This window comes from Branchiostoma belcheri, unplaced genomic scaffold (assembly GCF_001625305.1).
Source record: "Branchiostoma belcheri isolate BF01 breed outbred unplaced genomic scaffold, Haploidv18h27 scaffold167, whole genome shotgun sequence".
Classification (NCBI taxonomy): Eukaryota; Metazoa; Chordata; class Leptocardii; order Amphioxiformes; family Branchiostomatidae; genus Branchiostoma; species Branchiostoma belcheri.
In genome coordinates, this window is record NW_017803124.1 from 227970 (window position 1) to 250280 (window position 22311).

Genomic DNA, 22311 nt, shown 5'->3' on the forward strand with positions numbered 1-22311 from the left:
CAGGAAATCGTTTATTTTGTCCTTCCCTGGAAGCCAAGAGGTCGAGTACACTGTAGAAGTCTGAATTTTACCAATACCTTAACTAGAGACACTGGCATAGAACTCGAATACTTAGGAAATGTAATGTTACATAGAGAGAACTGGAGAGTGTATGTGATGGCATAGAGCCCGGCTGATAGGCAGCTAATGTATGTTCCCCCCAATCCCATCAATAATTATACTTGACTGCAGTGCTTTCTCATATATCTGGCATAACGACAACGTCGATCTCGATAAGCAACACATATGTACATTATTTAGAAGTAGACTCTCTGACATATCCAAACCTTTCTTTACAATCTCTCTGTTGATGTCAGTAAGCTAAGATTTTATAGACATCTGAAACCTGTATACACAATGGAACGTTATCTTCACATCAAAGACTTCGATGTTAGATCAGCCATATGTAAGGTTAGAGTTAGCGGTCATACATTAGAAATAGAAAAGAGTAGATACAAACAATTGTCTGTTAACGACAGAATATGTAAATAAGGGTACAGGAAATGCAGTGGAGGATGAAATGCACTTTATTTGTCATTGCCCTCATTACAGTACCGAAAGAGATAAGTTATTTGAAATGGTCACCAAAATGTTCCCTAGCTATGAGCTTTATTCACCTTCCCAGCCTACAAAAAACTGCATTTCTATTAACACCTTCCAATTCATATAAAATCTCGCAAAATGTCGGCCATTTCATACTCACACGGAAAAGAAATCAAACCCAACAATAATTACAAATGTATATCTAAAGTAACATTAGCATTACTTATTATCAATTTTACTGTTTATTTGTTGTTATCATGTTCTTGCAATTAGCCCTCGGGCATAAATTTGCAATAAACTTTCATATATAGTAAGTGTTGCATACCGATTCACTGGACTTGGATCCGGACTTGTAAGAATGTTTAGGTTCAAGTAAAAAAAAAAAACTAAAAGTCAAGAACCGAGTCCGGACTTATTACCACAAAAGACCATATCACAGACCCCTTTTCTTTCCAAAGCAGCTAAAACCTTCCGTAGATTGCAAAATCTTTGCTGCAAAATGAAGAAAACATTGCCATCGGGCATCATCAAGTACCGGCCTCCGTGTTATGTGGCCAAAGTTTCACCCAGACAACATTGCAAGGTTGTCAACATGCAATTTTGTATATGCCATGGGTTTAGGTCCGGACTTACAAGTCCGGAACTGAACCTAAACCTCTGGACTTGAATCCGGACCTGAACCTAAATGTGGGTTTAGGTATGCACCACTATTCATATATATTAATTTGAAGCCTTGCTCTGTCTGGAAGGTGGTTGTGTTTGCGGCTGAGAAGAAACTGCCAGTGATGGAGGCTATCAATGCTGTGAAGGACGAGGCACTGCTGCCCAGAGAGAACTTCAGGGAACTCCAGCCCAAACTCGCAAAGGTCCTGGACTCAGACGCAGGTGAGACATCTGCCTACATGAGAGAAATGTTTACATACTGTAGTGATAGGGCAGTAAGAACCACGCGGCAAAGTGTATCTGACCTTTTGTATGTGCCAAGGGTTCATCGGGAAGTATACAGAAGATCGTTTTCCTACTCAGGCTCAGTACTGTGGAATAACGTATCAACTGAGCTGAGAACAGCTACGTCAGTTGCAGCTTTTAAAAACAGACTGCGTCGAGTCACTTAGAATGACTAAATTTGTGAACTAAACTTGGATGTTTGATACTGATGAAATATATGAACCGAGATAATGTTTGAATTTTGTATACTTACTAAAAAAAGGTGTCATTGTTAGGCCAGACTGACTTAATTTTCAATTTCTTTATTGCACTAATTCAAATGTACATCAGCAGGGGGAGAAAAACTACTACCCCCTCAATTGAGTACCATTTGTCACATAAAAAAATTGAGAGACAATACATGAACATCTAAATAAGGTATATACAAAGACCTACATGTACATGTATACAAAATAATTAAAATATACACAAAGTCCATACTGATTGCATCCAGTTAAGTCAGGTTCAGTTTATATTGAAGACCAAGAAGGTAGGTTATTGTCAAGTCTGATGGCTCAATACAGGAAAGACTGCTGCAGTCGTTTGGTTCTTGCATAGGGAACTGTCATGTACTGTGTTAAGCATGACATCCTCTGAAGACCCCAAAAATAGTGTGTACGGACGAATAAAAGAAAATCCAGCCAGAAAAAAAAATGCTGCTAAGGCCATACCAATTTTATTTCTTGGTTTACGGATTTTTTTAGAAAAATAATGGAGCGGGCGGGCGAAAAAAAAATAAAAATAAAAACAGGTCTAGGCATCCTATTATTGCCCAAAATGGTACGATAGGAGCCATGAAGTCAACACACCAGGCTGGTTCAAAATTTAAACAATGAATTTTGAACTTTTAATGATACCATTGCATTGAAAGATGGAATAACTGTAACAACTAGGAAGAAAAGGACTGTTTTCAACTATTAAGGGCAAAATATGAGCATTTTGCAGTTGATTCAGAATTTTTATTTTTATTTGCAAATCAGAAAAAAATGAAGCGGGCGAATCCGTTAACCAAGAAATTAAATTGGTGTGGCCTAAACCACAGGAAATACAAAATTGGTATTGTGAATTTGCAGTAGTGCATAGCAACTTTTAGGACAAGCCTTTTGCTGCATTTTATGAGTTCCGTGGGGCTTTGGCAGCCTGGGTGCTGTCCTCTGTAGTTACCACCGGCTCCCCATTGTCGCTAGCTACATTTGTACCATGAATTACGGAGGATGGCACCCAGGCCAGAGCCGCCTTGGAGGTTATTTTTTTTTTGATAACAGCCGATATGTTCTCTGGTTAAATAAACAAATAAGCAACAAAATCAATGCGTGCGGATGTCATTAAATTATTGCGGCCTTATCATCATCATATCATACTGCTTGCCCTAAGTCTGCTGTGTTTCTCGAGCATCTGTGTCTTTCATATTATTAATGTTCTTTACTTCCTCTGTCAATGGACCTATAACATTATTATGTCACAGTTTGTTTACATATTCTTAAGAACATTCTAGAACGGTCAGTTAAAGAATAAAGATCATTTAAAAGTTTTCAAAGTCAAGTATGTTTGATTTTTGCTGCGTCTAGTTGTGTTGACACAGCATTACATGCCGTAATGGGTGATTTAGTTGTGACAGTAGACGAAAGTAGTACTGTATAAGGGCCTTATATCAAGGCTAACGCTACACAAACACACACCGCGCTACGCACCCCTGTACAATATAAACGTCGATTGACCGGCATTCATTGCGGTAAAAAAACTGTGACGTAATAATGTTATAGGTCCATTGCTCATCCTTCTCTCAAAACAGTACGACCTTCATGGCCCAGAATAAACTCATTCTTGTTAACCATGACATACCCTGAAGACAAAAACTTTTAAGTTTTAAAAGTAGCTGCTGTTATCAACAACAGCGCAGTCATGGTAACATCATCAACTGTCCAAGTGACAGGCATCTTGGTGGCTAAAAACATTTTTACTAGTACTAGCATATAACACTGGTAATGGAATGTGTTAGATCTTATGCAAGGGTATTTACATGTATCGAAAAGCTGTACAGTTTGTAACTTACATACAGACATTTCAAGGCTTTGCATGAAAGTTCATCTGTGTTGGTACAAGTCATTATGAAATAAAGACTAAGCTTTACTTCCAACTCTTAGAATTAGATTACAGAATTGGGACTTACCCAAATTTTTGGTTGACTACATCAAGCTTGTTCACGGAATGGACCCGTCTGCATGTACTCTTGGAACGTGACGTCGGAGACATGTGACTATAGTAACGGGTCATACGTGCCAGATAGTCGGACTTCTTTGCAAGAGGAGTAAAGGAGGCGGTTTACATAAGAGCTCACAGATAGACCTACCCTCAACAGAGACGGGGGCGACACAAGTTATAAGGCACGTGCATTTGTATGACCCGCTACTACGGTCACGTATCTCGGACATCACGTTCCAAGAGTAGACGGGTCCATTCCTTGAACAAGCTTGATGGAGTCAACCGAAAATCTAAGTGTTGGAAGTTAAAGCTTTGTCTTTATTTCATGATTTCAAGGCTTTGTTTTACTTCTGACCCTTTCCTAAGATGCGGCCTTGAAGAGGAACGCACAGAAGCTTGCTAAAGCCGAGGCCAGCCGAGCTCAGCAGGCCAAACTGAACAGGAGAATCACCGGCACCTGGGACCTGACTGTCACCAACAAACAGGCCAAAGTCAGTGGGAATAAAGGTTAGTATCCAGCGTGCAAAATACCTGGTTTCCCAGTTGCCCCGGGCAAGCACATTTTACTTGGGGCAACCTATTTTTGAACCTAGGTAGCCCAGTGTGCTACCTGGATTTTAAGGATGCCCCCCACCCCCATCATACCCACTTGGCTTGCACCACTGTATCCGACAGAATGATGCTTTTTAATTTTGGGTATTAATGGCTATTACTAGTATCAGTTAACTAAAGGCTGTTAGAAATGTTGTCAAAGGCTTATGTATGCAACATTACTTAATTTGAGGAAAGTAGTAACTTATAGGTGGGGCAACCTAAAATTCTGATGGGCAACCTAATTTTTGCTGTAGGTTGCCCACTGGCCAACCTGGGTCAAAAAACTATTTTGTACACTGGTATCAGACGTTGTTTTGGACCAAGGAGGTCTTGTGTTCATGATAAATACTAGTACAGTGCAAAATGTATGTGCCTTGTTTTCATGTGCCATATATTGTTGCCAACTTTATCAAGGCTTGCAAAATTTCATAAGGTCATGTTGATTTGATTATATGGATGATGTCCTCTGGGAACCCCAAAACTGATGCGAGTGTGCAAATTAAAAAAAGTTTTGCAAAAGAAAAGTTGCTTTCATCATGAAATTTACGTGGTCATGAAGGTTGAACAAATGACACAGAGTATGGTATGGTGAATTATCTACTCTTCAAATTTGTTTCTTTACAATTTCATCCTTTTGTTTGATTTTTCTCTTCATCATTGGTATCGTTTCAATTTTTTTTCAAGTTACGGTATATATTTCCTCATTTTGCAACTGTTTTGTATGATGTACAGTATGGTTAAAAACTTTTTTTTGAACATGGCCTAAAGTCTGATAAAATGTGTCAGAAATTGAGCTAACACTTGCTGTAGAGATAGTTGGAAGTTCTGCTTGAACTTTACACACATTCTGCATCTTTATATTTGAGGCAATATCAGTGCAGCTCATAGCTACAGACATTTGGTCCTTATAATTAGGGAGAAGGTTGAACGGTAATGATTAGACAATGTCAGCTGTAGGTGATAGAATTTTAGGCCTACAACTATGAAGCTTATAAAGTTTGTGAAAATGACCACACTGATGAGATAGTGGCCTCAACAAAGCAAACAAAACAAGAATTCGTAGATCTCATACCTCCATGAAATATGAGTTTTTGTGAATGTTTTTATTGTAATTATGCAAATTAAGTCCTCATTTGCATAATTAGCATTTGATTATGCACAACTCTCTCTTATTTATTATTATTATTACTACTTATTCCTGACAGGAAAGGCTATCTGTCACCAAAAAGTCAAGACCATAGCATGTTCAGGACAAAAGATACAAAAACCGGAAGTTCTGCTGCAGTACCAAGGTCATCCACCAGTAGGCCCATATTTGACCTTGACCTTCGTCTTCCTAAGACTTACCAGCATACCAAATATCATCACAATCCATAAAGGCGTTATGAAGTTATGCTGACTACAAATGTGCAGAAACACACACACACAGACACACAGATACGCCAAAAACAATACCTCCATTTTTCATGGAGGTAATAAGTCCTGCTATTTGATCAGTGATAGGAAATGTTGTTTTGGGGTACAGGTACACTGGACATCAGTAGAGACGGCTGCGGTGTGGGTTACATCGACTTTCCCTGTTACTATGGAAACCTGGAGTGGTTCGACAAGGAAGCTGCGGAGGGCAAATATATGGAGATCTCCACATCATGGAAAGTGGACTGGAAAAGGTATTTTTGTAATAAAATGAAAGTGATACAAAATTTGTTGACCCATGTAATCATTTCATCATGTTGGTCATTGTCTTCCTAACAGTTACAAGTCAATGAAGAAATCATTGAGTTCAGACTTCTGGGAATTGTTTTGGGTTTTTGTGACCTTCAAGTTCACACCATTTCCTGTGTCCGACCTTTTGAGCTGTCATTCTGCCTGTCAATCTTCTTCCCAAACTGTGTGCTGTGCTTATTGTCTGAGTAAGCAGACATAAAGACTCTGCTTAACCATGTAATATATGTTTACCAAAGGACAACATATTGTTTTTCCTCCATTTCTTCTTCTTCTGTTCCAAACACTAACCTCTGGCCTGGCCAATGGCCTCTTTTGTTGACGTCTGTCACCATAGTAACTGGTGTTGGGTTACATAATGTTGCAATTTCATAGTAGGCATTTAGACTCCTGTCACCATATACTTGTATGTGAATGTGTTTTTGAGTATTAAAGAATTAATAAAGCAGACCATATACGAAGGTAAACATTATGCATTTGCTTTGCAAATGTTACTTTTCTAGTTATGATAATTCGTTTCTATGCAGTATTTCTGACTTTAATGTGTAGTACCTTCAAGCTTCAAGGTGTAGTACAGTCAAACCTGCCAAGGTGACTATCTCTTCAAGCTGACCACCTGGCTATGGTGACCGCTTTTCTTTGGTCCCCTAGGCGTCCGGCTTGGACAGTTAAAGTTAGTTAGTTAAAGAGCCTTCCCGCCTCAAGTGACGCATAGGGCAGCGCCCATCTCCGTTCATTAGCCCTGGGCCACACACAGTAGTCACTACAGCAGGGGGCTAGTCCACTGGTAGTGGTGTGTGTTTAACTCCCATACTCTTTCCCAAATGCTGAGTGCTAAGCAGAGAAAGCAGTATGTACCATTTTTAAAGTCTTTGGTATGACTGGGCCGGAGATCGAACGACCTACCGAATGCAAGGCAAGCACTCTACCCACTTGGCCATTGCACCGGCTTGGACAGGTTTGACTGCAATTTTGTGTTTCAATATGAAAAACTTAAACTTTTCTCCAACTCAAAAGTTGACTCACCAGAAATTTTCGACTGAATCACTCAGTCTTCCTCAGCCTTCTGACCCAAATGCTGTGGACACGTGATTTTTCCCACGTGTGAGTCAGCAAAGGGTCAAAGGTTGTCTGAAGTCGATATCGCCCCCCGTCCCAGTTGAGCGATGGTTGAAGTAGTGCCCTGATGTATATGGCCTCTTTTATGCCTCTCTTGAAGTAATCCTGTTCGGTATCCAAGATTCTGACCCCCTCCAGATCCACTGTGTGTCCCGGTGATTTTTGCTGACGTCACACGTGGGAAAAATCACGTGTCCACAGCATTTGGGTCAAATAGCTGAGGAAGACTGAGTGATTCAGTCGAAAATTTCTGGTGAGTCAAATTTTGAGTTGGAGAAAAGTTTAAGTTTTTCATAATGTAATTTACCAACTCAGATGAACTTTCATGCTTTGTTTTTCAATGTCCTCCAGAAAATACGGCAAGCTGCGAGTGACGGTGAAGAAGGATGAGTCAGGCGATGACTTGGTGGAGGGGACGTTTAACGCGGGTTGGCACCGGAACGGTTGGCCGGCGACGCTGCGCTTCACGGGTGTGAGGAGGGGGACATACGCGGGCGATGCTGAGGGGAACGATGATGATGATAGAGAGACAGATGATGAGCTCTAGACCGATGACATAGTTTTAACTCTCGGCTACAGGAACATTTCTCACAGTTTTAGATTGTTTTATAACCCTCTACACAACTCTACACTTCACAGGCATGAGGAGGAGACTGTACATGGTTGATACTGAGGGGAATGATGATGATGATAGAGAGACAGATGATGAAGAGCTCTAGACCGATGACAAAGTTTAAACTCTCGGCTACAGGAACACTTACTCTTCCCACAGTGATGTGTGACTGTTTGCTTGTTCCATTTCTTTCCCATTCTGTTCTGGTTCTAGTTGTGTCTTATGTTGTTTTTTTAACCTACCAAACTAAACTACTGTTTACCATTACTACTATTTTATGACATACATGTATGCATGGAGATGAAATTTAACAACTTGATGTTGTTTCAGCAGTTTGAGTCCTATGATAGACTTCTTGCTGACTTTGTTTTTGTACACATTTTCTCCATTGAAATGTTGTGCAGTATACATTATACCGACCATGCCAGTACAATGTATATATCTTTCTTATTGTTGTATGTAGATAGCTGTTTCTAGCTTCTCAAGTCAGTTTAGACATAACAAAGAAAAATACATGAACACAAAGGGTGGTGTATACATTCTGCATTCTGTCATCTTTTGAGAATATTAGGATACAGAACCAATATTACTACTTAAAAAATACATGTATATGTAGTTCTCCAGCAATGCAGGTAGCATGGCACACAGTACCAGTACAGTAGTCACAAATCTAACCTGGAATGTAAATGGTCTGCAACATTTGAATTGCTAGCAGTAACAGTATACTATTAGACAATTTGACTACGGAATGATATAGTTAAATACATTATCATACCATATTAGAATAAAACGGTAACTACGGTGGGGTCGTGTGGTGCAACGGCAGCGTGCACGACTCAGAATCAAGAGGTCCGGGGTTCGAGTCCTGACATGCCACTGACCTTGTGCCCCTGGGAAAGGCACTTAACATTCCCCACTAGAATCAAGTGAAAATGAGTATTGTCTGTCCAGTATTCATTTCTATGTGCGGGACACAACACCAGCAACAGCTGTCTCTCCTCCGGGTGTATTGCATTGTTGCAATTTCAATAAAATAAAATTAATGATTTGTACATAAAACAATGTACTCCCTGTACAGAAGCCTTCTGATGGCTTTCAGTGGTCTTCCATCAGTAAACATGCTGCATCCTGCAGGTGATCTAGACGAAATGCCCACTGGCTGGGGCTGAATGGAGCTCTTCTTCAGTCAAACCTGTCCAAGTCGGCCATGCAGGGGACCAAAGAAAAGTGGCCATCTTGGACAGGTGGTCTTCTTAAAGAGGGTCTCCTCACAACATGACTGAGGCATAAATGGTTTCCAAGTCCAGATATTCTAATGTCAAATGCTGTAAATGTATGTGGGGAGGGTGGCACATGGACCAATTTACCTCAAACAAACACATCATCCAGCAGTCAAGGAAAACTGGCTGCTGGTTTCTCCATGATTTCTCATTAATTATCATCAATAACCAACATGAAAGAAAACGATGTGGTCACCATGGGCAGGTATTAGGCCTTGAGCGGACCTAACTCAGGGCGGTCACGTTGGCCATGTGGTCACCTTGGACAGGTTGCTTAATGCTTATGTCAATGGGGAATTTTTTGGGACTGAGAAAAACCGGTCACCATGGACTGCGTGTGGTTCAGGGTCTAGTTTGTAGAACAACCAACAGCTCAGGCTCATCGGGTCATCCGCCTCTAAATCTGCCGCAGACTTGTATCAGTCTGCTGCATCCTTTTCTAGCGGTACAATGAAACGCCAATGGCAAATTCCCCTGATCATTGACTCAGTTTTTGCTGAATAGCCTTCCCTACACCTGCTGCAGCCTTCGATGGTCAACCTTCCCTAAAGCCTTGGTCACAACCCGCCGTACGTGCTTTTTGTCCGTACGTTTTTGAGAGGCCACGTCTGCTACGTTTTTCTGTAAACGTGGGGAAGAAGTGGCGTCAACGCACGTCACTCGCATGGTTGCGCAAGGTGTTAGAGTGTGGTCTGCACGCCACGTCTGGACGTGAGCGGTTGCGTACATCGTTCGTTGCGCAAGTGGTGACTTGTACGTGCTTGCAACGTACGATCTCTGTGCGATTGCAACTTTACCGTACTCACACGTGTGTCTTCCGTACGGTACGTACGGGGCACGCGCGTCGCTCGTACTCGCACGCAAGGGTGGTGAATCCGCAGACCGCACGCAGAAAAAAAGTTACATGCACTTAACGTTCTACGGCATGTCTGCGTGCTCCCGAATCCGTAGGATTGCGAACGGAGGCGGTACTCACCACGCACGGATGCCCTGCGTTTGCCCACGCTTTTGCACGTAGACAGCACGCAGAAGCACGTACGGCGGGTTGTGACCAAGGCTTTACTGCATGATGGGGGTTGAGCTGCTGGGCAAACCGTTTCATGATATTGGGACCTCTGATTGATGGATCGTAGTGATTTTTGGTATGTAGGTAGCTTAGGTGATGCTTGACATAATGATAAAAATGGATGTAATTTGCATAATTTATGAGGGAACTATAAATCAGCTGTATCCCATGATACGACTACTAGTATTCAAGCTTCTGACGTAATTAAGAACGAGAGAAACACAGGCAGATATCGATTATGCAAAAGAAGACTTAATTTGCATAATTAAGGAGAAATGTTATGATTCCAAAATGGTAACTGCCTGGAATTCCATACTTGGGGTATTTGAAAGTTAAGTGAAGGTGAACATAATTAAACATAACTTATTCAAATAAGGACCTCATTTGCATAATATATGAGGAAATGCTATAATGGCATTGTTTGTTAAGACTCTTTTGGTGTAGAATTTGATCAACAGATATAATTCATGCAATTGATCCTATTTGCATATTCAAGGAGATTGGTATATAATTTCTGAGTCATAAAGGCTAACATCATTTGGCGAAGGTATGAGATCGTGGAACTCTAGTTAGGACATAGGGCGTTTTTCCTAAACTATCAAGATCCATCCGCTGTATTGTATGGAACGTTCCTCCGATGGACAGTTTCCACACGACAACATGATTTTTTCACTGTCTATCTAGAACTAAATTCTTAGATTTTCTCCTTTCTGTAACTGGTAGCTTTTAGTATATACGACAGACTGACATGATGTAATAAAAATGTATCTTTATTTTCAACACAATAATACAAAGAGATAAAATGACAGGTCTCAGTAAAATATCGCTGTACATTAAGTTGAAATTTAAAAATGTGCACATTAAGATGTAATAGAAAGAGACTACATAATCCGGACAAGCAACTCTAAATGATAAAATCATAAGTTATAACGAAATATGTGAGGAGTCATTACATGAGGAAATGGAGGCGTACGAATACTACCAATGCAGCCCGTGATTTGAGCTCGTAGAAAAAGGGAGTCACATGTGCCTACCATTTGAATCTTTTTTTCATTTATGCTGTGAGAGTCAAACAACCAAATTGATGCTTATTGCACAATTACTATTAAAGATAAAATGTATGCATTAATAACAAGTCTAAAAGTTACGTACTTCTGTATGTAGGAATCTACTTTTATTATTAGTTACTCTATCAGAAAATTGTTAAAAGAAAAACATTGCATTGACACTCCACTATAATTCAACAAAATTTTCTACATGAGATGGAACGCTCCGTCCACAGGTATGGCCACGCCGGTGATGAAGGACGCCTTCTCCGAGCAGAGGAACGCGATGACGCCACCGACTTCCCTCGGGGTGCCCCAGCGCTTCATCCCGCACAGCCGGTTCACCATACCCGCCATCCCGGCGGTCCCGACCCGCTCCTTGACCGGTGCCCAGGCTTCTGTGTCGATCATTCCCGGGATGACGGTGTTACAGGTGATCCGCCTGGGCGCCAGCTGCTTGGCGTAGTTCCTCACCATGTACTCCATGCTGGATTTGGCCATGCCCGGGGTGAAGTAAGGCAGGCTCGGGGTTGTGTTGCTGTTGCAGCCGACTCCGGACACGGCGACGATGTACCCGCGGCCGTCCTCCATGTGAGTGACGGCCTTTTCCACCAGCCGGAGGAAGCACCTCGGGTAGACGTTTTGGTAGTATTCGTACGCCTCCCAGCCTGTGAACCAGCTCCCGTTAGCATCAGGCTTAGAGGGCAGCCCGTGAGGGCCGTACATACTGCCGGCGTTGTGGACCAGCGCTGTCAGCTTCCCGCCAAAGTTATCATCGACGCAGGCGAAGTAGGCGTCCACGGTGGCCTGTTCCTCCGCCGCTCCTGCCACCAGGAACACGCGCACCTTGTACGTCTCCTCCAGCTTGGCCTTAGCGCCTGCAGCCCGCTGATGGTTCTCCTTGTACCCCAGGATGAGGTTGTATCCTGCGCCGGCCAGCTCCTGGGCTGTCCCGTAGCCGATCCCGCGGGTCCCTCCGGTGACGAGAGCGACCATTTCAGAACTCATGTTGGGGAAGGTTAGGAGCAGAAGCCGAGAAGAAACTGTTGTGACTGCACAGTACTTTTCCTTCTGAAACAAAAGCAAATAATAAAAGTCTAGTCAGTCTTGGTGACCACTGTTTCACTGATAATCTTTGACGTTATGTTGTCGGTGCAAGGGCGGACTCAGTGTTTTGTCCAGTAAGAGTTGAGGCATCCAATGAAATGGGCTATTCCAAAAAATAAAGGAGAATGGGAGGCGGAAGAGGTCGGACTGGACAGGGAGGTGGGTCAAATACCTTGACTGGACAGGGGGGTTCGGTCAAATACCTGGACTGGACAGGGGGGTTGGGTCAAACAGATCTCGAACGGACAGGGGGGTTGGGTCAAACAGATCTGGAACGGACAGGGGGGTTGGGTCAAACAGATCTCGAACGGACAGGGGGGTTGGGTCAAACAGATCTGGAACGGACAGGGGGGTTGGGTCAAACAGATCTGGAACGGACAGGGGGCGGGTCAGGAAAATCAAGACTGGAGGTGTGATGAGTGTTCTCAGGGTGCTGTCTAAGTGTATAATTTGTCTGAAGGTCAAAGAATGTAACTGAAACAAGCATTTTGCTGTTTCTTAGTGCTGTTTTTATGCTGAATGTACAGTACCAAAAGGTTTCGACACATTGCATTATGTAACTTTATTTGGTTTGCATGTCTATGAAAATGATTTAGTATAATTTGCATTAAGTTAACTTGCTTTGAAAAGGATGTGTGTGCTTATTTAGTGTACATATAGCATTTGAATTTTCAATGATAATTATACACATATGAGCAACTTATCGAGGCTGATTGAAGACGCAACATATAATTTCAACAGCAATTGTTTATTCCATTTGATTTTCGGGTATACTGTGTACATGCAGTATAGATAAACTTTGTTCTAGACACACAAAAATCAACTCATCGAATTTTCAACTAATCCCACTGCACCTCTTTTCCTCTTTCTCAGAATTCAAGCGACCAAACGGCTCTATCACAACTTAAGTCAGCATTCATCAGTGCCAGGAAGTTTATGCTCTCTCATGAAGTCCTCAGTTACAAGTCCAAAGAGATGTAGGACTCCCAGGTAATAAGGGCTCATTCTGCTCTGGTGAGGAATGTGGTAGAATATTCTTTCAGGATGTTGTCCCAAACAGGTGCTTCAATACGTTGTTGGGAAGCGATGATCGCGTGGCTGCTGCAGTTCTGACATCCCCATCCATGATATGACACATTGAGGAAAAATGTCACCCCCAATGTCATTTTTGTTAATTTGCCAAACAATCTGCCCGCCGCACGTGTCACTCCCCCTTCCGGTCAGTCCCTTCTCACTTCCGCCAACCACGGCCCGGACACATGTGCTCCCGCCGTCACCCCGCACAATCGGACAGAGTTAGGCGAGGACGCGCACGTGGCCTCGCTCTCCCCTCTATTCTCAGTTTTTCGTTTCTTTATTCACGTTTGCGGTTTGCGATGACTAAACCGAAAGCCTGTACAGTCTGCAGGCTGCCAGTGAAGGGGCATGATGGTCCTTACGGCCCCGGGAAGTGCGGCGTGACCCTCTCGTCACCACCAGACGCCTCGGACAGCGACGCGGACAGGCGCCGTGCTGACAGGGCCCGGCGGTCTCTGCAGAAGCTCCGGCGGGAGAGCCGAATCAAAGACCTGGCGAAGGGTCTCTGGTCAGAGGCGAGTGACGGGGAACAGGCAACTGTACGTGACCTCCGTGAAGACAAGGTCTTGGCCAGACGTGTCGAGCAGACTTTGGACGAGATCTTCGACAAAAAGAAATCGCCAGCGTCATCCAAGAAAAAGGTCCGGATACCGTCAGACGACGACAACCTCTCGAGGTCGAGCTCTTCTTCTCCGGTGGCACACAAGTCTCGCCGCCCCCTCGTAACCTCCTCGTCGGAAGACAGAGCGAAGTCCCGTCGCCACAGTTCCCGGCACCGCGTCTATTCCAGGTGCCTTAATTGTAGCTCCATCTTGTTGCCTGGTTGTTGACTTGTTGTTGTATGAATGAGTGGCCTTTGGCGTTATGCCTGTGACCAACTTGTCGCAAGCCCACCGAGCTCGAGGATTTCCCAGTTCTTGTGAGCTTGTGTAATCTTTGTCTCTCAGTCTCCTTGTCTGGTGGGATGGTTATACTGGACACTTTGCTGACATCATGTGTGACCATTTAAAGGCCACATGGTCCAGTTATTTGATTGCTTGAATTCTGAGAAAGACTGTAGTTGGACAGTCAAAGCTTCAATGCACTAATTCCTTTGTGCTGGAACTGGGTACTACTAGTATAATGATAAATACCAGTACAGACAATCTTTGGTGCCAACAAGATATGTACATTTACTATATGATTTAATAGCCTAGTGACGCAACTTGTACACAATGTCAAAAGTACACAAAGTATACAAACTTAAGTTTGGGTCATACATCCGTTGCTGCTTTATATATAAATAAATAAATAAATATATATGAATAGATAAATAAATAATACATTTATATATAAACAACATGATAATTTGGCATACAAGTTCAGACAATGAAGAAAACAATCTTAATGACATACTTTACAGCAACTTCCATAAGAACAATATGATAGTTACAGCAATACTATTATTATCTATCAAATATCTAAAGAAATACTGGCTTCAAAAGTTCCAATTTACCTTTTGCCAGCCATACCACTACCTCAATTGAATATATACAGTCAGGTTCCTCATCATACATTACTTCTATTTCATCCGAATCTTCCCATGCATTTTGAACTTCTGCTACATACCATCCAGGAGACCCCCCACTTAGCCCAACTTCTTCAACTGACCATTTAACTTGAACTCTAGCCCCTGGGTCTAAACTCTGGAAATACATTTCATATGATATGTGCCCACTATCTCCTGTATCTAAGCTACTTGAGGACCTGGTGTTAGTTGTGTATTGTTTAGGTTTCATTGCATCTATATAATTACTTAAGCTATCAAACAGATTTGGTAGTCTATCTAATGGGTCTGCTCCTGTCAAGCAGTCAGCTTTTATGATGGACTTGCATATTGGTATAACATTTGAAAGCAGCTGCACTCTTGCGAGGGCATTTTTCGGACAGTTTAGAAGAATTTTGAGAGAAATGTTCCCGCTCGGTCGAAGTGAATTTGCCATCTACAGTATATAGGTCAATTTGTGCCAAAATAAGTTTTTTTGTTATTCTTATCAGTTTTTTTAAGCTGGTTATTTCCAAGTCGGGTATAAGATGGGCCTGTGCGCGTTTCAGCAACATAATACTTGTAACAAGCTCATCCCTTGGGCCACCATAGTGGTGACCTTCAGTTTTTAACACGTCCCTAAGATAACATAATGGCATTTTTGTCAGAGAATTTATTGACTTTGGTACATTTTTAAGTGTCCATCATATAAGCTACTGGTTTCTGTTGGTTCATTTATACCCATATTTTTTGCTATATAATCGTTCTACTAATTCTGCCTTTTTTGCTCCTTTAACTGGAATGTCAAGCTTATTCCTACCTAGTAGAATCCTAGATTTGATGTACATATAGAATACAACACGGGGTATTCCGCATCGCCCTCGGTCCCGGCCCTCCCGCGAGTCTGATCGCCCTCCGGCCTGCGGCCGTCGGGCGATCCGACCCGCGGTCGGCCGATACCTCGGGCGATACGGAATACCCCGTGTTGTATTCTATATGTACATCAAATCTAGGATTCTACTAGGTAGGAATAAACCCGAGATCTCATCCCACTCACCAGGCGGTAACTTTTTCCTTTTTTCATATGACATATACTAGTAGTGTACTTCGCCACCAGTCACGAGCCATCGGACATAATCAGGCAATGGTTCTCTTTCGAATCTCTCTTTATTACTAGTATCGTTACTGATCCAATTATTATCAGGCCTATAGATTGCTGTAGTATATTTATTTAGCCAGGATGTTCTTTCTGGGCCAGACTCGTTGCGGAGTACACTATAGTCTTCGCTGTAAGTTGCTACATAGTTTTCATCAGCTTCCCATGTATGAACAAGACAATCAAATATTCCATTTTTAATAGGTTTATATTCATTTTCACAACACTGTTTGTTTATGTCATTAAGGGTTAAAAAGTGTTTTAAATTTGCCTCATCATTGAACACATATTCGTTGTCTTTTATTCAACGAATATAAAACAAATTTAAAAAGTGTTTTAAATTTGCCTCATCATTGAACACATATTCGTTGTCTTTTATTCCTCTAAAGCACTGCAGTGGGGTAGCATTAAATTTTGCTGTTCTAAAGGTTTCTATAACTTCTTTTGCCATGGTCTCCATGTTTTTATAATAATCTGTAGAATAAACTTCTGCATCTTTAGGACAAATAATTTTGATTCAGTCACTTTATTTTCTACTGCATGCACTCTTTCTCCATAATTTCGTTTACTATGGTATTTTGCAAATGATTTATGGACAACTTTGTCTATGTTAAGAAACTTTACCAGCCTAATATCCCGCATCTGGCACAGCTCACTTGCTGGTGCTTCCGCAGGCCCATTATTGACAAGAAATGTAAACATTGACTTCAATAAACCAGTTTTAGGATTCCTGACAAATTTATCTAAACCTGGGATTCTCATTGACAGAAACAATTCATTATAAGCTCTAAAAGTTGTGCTGGGTTCTGTTGCTGACAGATTGATTGATGTTACTGCTGACCCTGATCTTGAGATGTGCAAAACTGTTTCTTCTGTAATCGGCATGTCTATGTTGTTCAGAGAATGTTCTAATATTCATTTCTTTACTAATTTTGTTTCTACAAACAAATGTGTCATAGGCGTTACGGCGTATGTGCGGCTTTGATCCCAGTTATGATCAGGAAGAACTAGATCCGACCTCCAAGTTTTACCTGTCCTAGTGTTGGCTATGTTAGCGACTATCATTTTTTTATAGCATCTTTTGAATCTATCATGTATTCTGCTGGATTTTCTGCTGCTAGATCTGCATGGAAATTGGCATTTGAAGTGGCCCAATGTAAATTAACAAATTGCGGTACTCCTACCCTAGATGGTGCATGGAGTGATACACAAGCGTTTTTAGTCCCTTTTGATTCTGTTTTCCCAATAACCTCTTGCAGACAAAATTCTTACTGCTAGAAATGCATAAAATACCCTTCGCAAGGTCCCTGTCGTGTTTTGAAGACATACTTTTTAAAGCAATCGGCAATGTTTCTTTGAGCTTACTTTGAGCATGAGGAAATCTGTCTAATAATGACTTTTATTTCCATTTCCTAGCACATCTTTATTATCATTTCATACGTGAAGTGTTTGAAATAGTCCCAAAACAAACGTTATTTTTTTGGCACCACCAAATAATACTAGTAGCTAGAACTAGCCTACGATACGAAACAATACAAACTTCCGTCAGCACATTTTTGCCTGGCAGATATCAGTATGCTATGGGATAGGGTTGCTTCAAACAAAGAATATCACTAACTTACTTCTACATTGTACTTAGAAAATTGACTTTAAACATCCAGGTTTACTGCCCTGAAACTGCTCCTTTTGTGCCTTTATAATTAGCTATTATATATAATAGCAAAACAGGATTATTAGAGTAACTAAAAATCTTTAAAAAACACCATTTTGTGTCGGAACATGTCTGAACACAGTCCAACTGTACAGCGGTTTGTTGGCCAAATACACAGGCCAAACGATGTGTACATACAGTACGGCGTTTGGTCATATCCCAAGCTAGCTTGTCTATCCGTGAAAGAATAGGAAGTACCAACTGTTGCAAGCTTACCTTGGTTACAAAGGACGCTCCAACTGTAAAGGCGAGAGGGACGGGAGGACAGGTGTGGACGACTAATGCAGTTCAGCTGTCAATATGCCATAGCTGGGGCAGGTGTCCAATGTGTTAATCCAATTACAGCCCAGCAACCAATCAGCAAGAAGATTACAACCGCCTAACATCTCGAAAGCTCGAAAGATGGAAATCGGACACCTGTATCCGGCTCTATATCTTTTATACGCAAGAAAACATTTACCAAGCAGCTGTAGATAGAATTTGAAAACTTTCAGACGTTACAAACAGACACTACGTTTCGTCAGTAACTAACGGAATCTGTAGTTGAACAAGTATTTATCCAAAAACTATGAATTGATATGTAAATGAGGTAAAGACAACTCTTAGACAGTCCATATGAACAAAGAAAAAAAAGCCAAAGCTAAGGCAATGTTGGTGCCAAAATGAGGCCGTTAGATCCTGTTGTTCCAGTACAGTAATTGTCACTGGCGAAAATTAGTGGGTGCTACGTGAAACGTCTGACAGTTTTCAAATTTTATCAAGTTGTTTGAGTAATTGTTTTCTTGTTTACCGCATTAGTGAATGCCTAACCTTCATCGATAGTAGACTATTAAGTTACTATCCCTTTGCTTTTTGTACTCTATCTTCTCTCTATAAACAAGTCATCAGAACTTGGTTGTTCAAAGCGCTGGGCGACGGCAAATAGTATAAAACTAATCTGTTTTTTTGCATTACGACGCATGCGCGTCGAAATGCCCTGTAGCGAGTCAAACATTCGGCGTTACAAGGAGGCAACCATGGAGGCAACCAAGGAGGCAAAAGGGCGACAACGGGACATTCTGCCTGCCATGTTTGCCATTCTAGTACATGTCGCTAGGTGACGTTGTTTATACGTAAAGTTCATGCCGCATGCCGCCACCATGTTCATCATCTGTTCAAACTGCACAAATATCGGCAACAGAAAAATGACTAGTCCATTTTAGCGATATTTACCATGAAAATAACTTATGTGGTTTATATTTCCTCTGATGTGAGTCCCAAACCTCTTAAAAAGCAGAAATTTGCCCACGAAATATGACGGGCGAGGCGTGGGGAGGGCGCTGTTGACGCCTGCAGGACCCCCAAAAGGTCGAAGGTCATAGGACACGTCCATTGCGTAATCACCTTAAATTGCCGATTTTGCTTATTGCCGATTTAGCTTATCTTTAATAGGGGATTGAAATTGATACAATAAATTACATTATCGATTTTTAGGCAAACAAAGGGATAGAAACCAATCCAAAAGTTGTGCAGATTATTTTGTTTTCTTCAGAAGTTCTTTTTTTTTCAATTCAGAATGCAACAGGGTTTTCTTTAATGCTTTCACAAATACAAAAACAATATCCAGCTTGCTTTCTGTCATCTGTAAAATCTCTACCACACTTTTGCTGTTTTCTTAAATGACACTGAAGACGAAACTCAAATCAAAATATCTGCTCTACATGTACATCTCCGTAGCCTATTCATATCTAGGGTGGCACATGTACAGCATCATCTCAAAGTAGATGTAGAGGAACATATCTATAATCATTTCCAAGCACGTAGGGTGGTAAATGTAAGAGTTATCTCCAAGCAGATGTTGGTGGCATCCATGATCTGACTATTGTCATCTTCAAGCAGATGTAGAGTGGCATAAAGTTATATCCAAGCAGATGCAAGGTTGCATATGTAACAGGAACCACCATCACATCGATAGAGCGTCGAAATGCCAGCTTTTTGTGAAAGCACTTGTTTAACATGCACATGTAATTACCTCCATGAAAAATGGAGGTATTGTTTTTGGTGTGTCTGTCTGTATGTATGTCTGTCTGTCTGTGTGTCTGTCTGTGTTTCCGCAACTTTGTGGTCAGCATAACTTCAGAACGCCTTTATGGATTTTGATGATATTTGGTATGTTGGTAAGTCTTAGGAAGACAAACGTCAAGGTCAAATATGGGCCTCCTGGTGTATGACCTTGGTACTGCAGCAGAACTTCCGGTTTTTGTATCTTTTGTCCTGAACATGCTATGGTCTTGATGTTTTGGTGACAGATTGCTTTTCCTGTCAGGAATAAGTGATGTGAGTTTGGTCCCCCTAGCAGCTTGTTCTGGAACTGCAGGGCACTTTCTGGCGAAATGTTTAAAAGCCAATAAGTCCAGATAGGAACAACATATTTTCATTATTTTTGGTGTGTAGGTAGCTGAGAGAGAGAGATGTACATGATTAAATGCAAATTATGAAAATGAGGACTTTATTTGCATAATTAATGAGGAAATTCTATGATTACAGTGTTTTACATTATACTACTTTCATACATGTAATGCATATAAGCTATGGCAGGCAGAACATCAACAGATACTAATTATGCAAATGATGACCTAATTTGCATAATTTATGAAAAAATTCTATGATTTCTTAATGGTGAATAATGGGAATGTCATACTTGGGACATCTGTAAGTTAATCAAAAGTTAACATACATCACGATGCATATATCATGTTAATGCGGAGGTAATTTGCATAATTAAAGAGGAAATTTACATTTACATATCAAGCCTATATTTCATGGAGGTATGATATCTCGGAATTCTTGTTATATTGTTTAAATTGCGTCTGCCCCACCCACAGAAAATGACTGAAATGACGCGAACGGTTGTCTCTAAGGGCGTCGTCATTACCTCCATGAAAAATGGAGGTATTGTTTTTGGCGTGTCTGTCTGTATGTCTGTCTGTCTGTCTGTCTGTCTGTGTGTGTGTGTGTTTCCGCAACATTGTGGTCAGCATAACTTCAGAACGCCTTTATGGATTGTGATGATATTTGGTTTGTTGGTAATTCTTGGAAAGACAAAGGTCAAGGTCAAATATGGGCCTCCTGGTGAATGACCTTGGTACTGCAGCAGAATTTCCAGTTTTTGTATCTTTTGTCCTGAACATGCTATGGTCTTGACTTTTTGGTGACAGATAGCTTTTCCTGTCAGAAATACGTGGTGTGAGTTTGGTCCCCCTAGCAGCTTGTTCTGGAACTGCTGTGGACTTTCTGGCGAAACCTTTAAAAGCGAATAAGTCCAGATACGAACAACGTATTTGCATAATTTTTTGGTGTGTAGGTAGCTGAGAGTTGTACATAATTAAATACAAATTATGCAAATGAGGACCTAATTTGCATAATTATTGAGGACATGTTTTTGGCTTGTCTGTCTGCAGCAGAATTTCCGGTTTTTGTATCTTTTGTCCTGAACATGCTACGGTCTTTATTTTTTGGTGACAGATAGCTTATCCTGTCAGGAATAAGTTTGGTCTCCCTAGAAGCTTGTTCTGTACTGCGGGCTATTTTCTGTTTAAAACTTTTAAAGATAATAAGTCTAGATAGGAACAACGTATTTTCATCATTTTGGTATGTAGGTAGCTGAGAGAGAGCTATGCAAATTCTGCAAATGAAGACTTATTTTGCATAATTAATGAGGAAATTCTATAATTACAGTATTTTATATAATAGTACTGCTATACATGTAATTTATTTAATTGTGGCGGACAAAACACCAACAGATAACAATTATGCAAATGATGACCTAATTTGCATAATTAATTTGCATAACATTTTGTGGCTCCTTATTGGTGCATAATGGGAAATTTATACCTTGTGCCATGTGTACGTTACACCACTATGCATATATTTTATGTTAGTGTAGAGGTCATTTGCAGAATTAATGAGGACATGTCATTTACAAATACTCATATTTCATGGAGGTATGATATCTACGAATTCTTGTTATATTTCAGTTCATACCATGGTATGGATGAAATATATTGTGTTCTCTCATGTTTCTCCTCCTCCTCCTGCCAAACAAAGGGATTCAACTCCGCCATCATTCAGCCAAATGACTTGAAATTTGGCATGGAGGTAGAGTGGGCCAATACCCCCAGGCGTTTTTTTTTTCATTTTTTTGATACATGCCTTTGAAAAATTTTTATGATGGTTTTTGGGGCATTTTTCGACAAAAAAATGAATTTTTGGATCCTGATCCCTGGTATTACAACCAAATGATCTGAAATTCGGTATAAGGGTTTTCTAAATTCAAATGACAATATTTTTCGTGTGAAATTCCTTTCCTTTGTTATACTTAATTTCAACATGTAAACAAATGATTTGGAATGGCCACCTTTATGTAGAAAGTTTATACAGTCTATAAATTCATCATTACACCCTTTATATGTATTTCAGTATCTCAGTAAACAATATTCGTCATTCAGAACGGCCTATTACTCGTATATGTAGAAAACCAGA

The 22311-nt window shown here is 41.0% G+C and overlaps 2 protein-coding genes across 2 annotated transcripts in view; one reads left to right on the plus strand and one right to left on the minus strand.

Moving 5' to 3' along the window:
- The window catches only part of LOC109466437, a 19851-nt gene extending 11503 nt beyond the window's left edge, over nt 1-8348 (plus strand). The window contains exons 5-8 of the mRNA XM_019764160.1: nt 1332-1467; nt 4138-4278; nt 5891-6035; nt 7561-8348. Of these exons, the coding sequence (XP_019619719.1) occupies nt 1332-1467; nt 4138-4278; nt 5891-6035; nt 7561-7756 (618 nt within the window). The 3' untranslated portion in view covers nt 7757-8348. The remainder of the gene's footprint in view (nt 1-1331; nt 1468-4137; nt 4279-5890; nt 6036-7560) is intronic.
- Nucleotides 8349-11421: 3073 nt separating this feature from the next.
- LOC109466429 (3-oxoacyl-[acyl-carrier-protein] reductase FabG-like) lies at nt 11422-18259 on the minus strand. Its single transcript, XM_019764148.1, has 2 exons — nt 18007-18259; nt 11422-12285 (listed from the first exon to the last, which is right to left on the minus strand). Exon 2 carries the CDS (start codon nt 12220-12222, stop codon nt 11422-11424), a length of 801 nt encoding a protein of 266 aa, XP_019619707.1. The 5' UTR covers nt 12223-12285; nt 18007-18259.
- Nucleotides 18260-22311: the final 4052 nt, after the last annotated feature.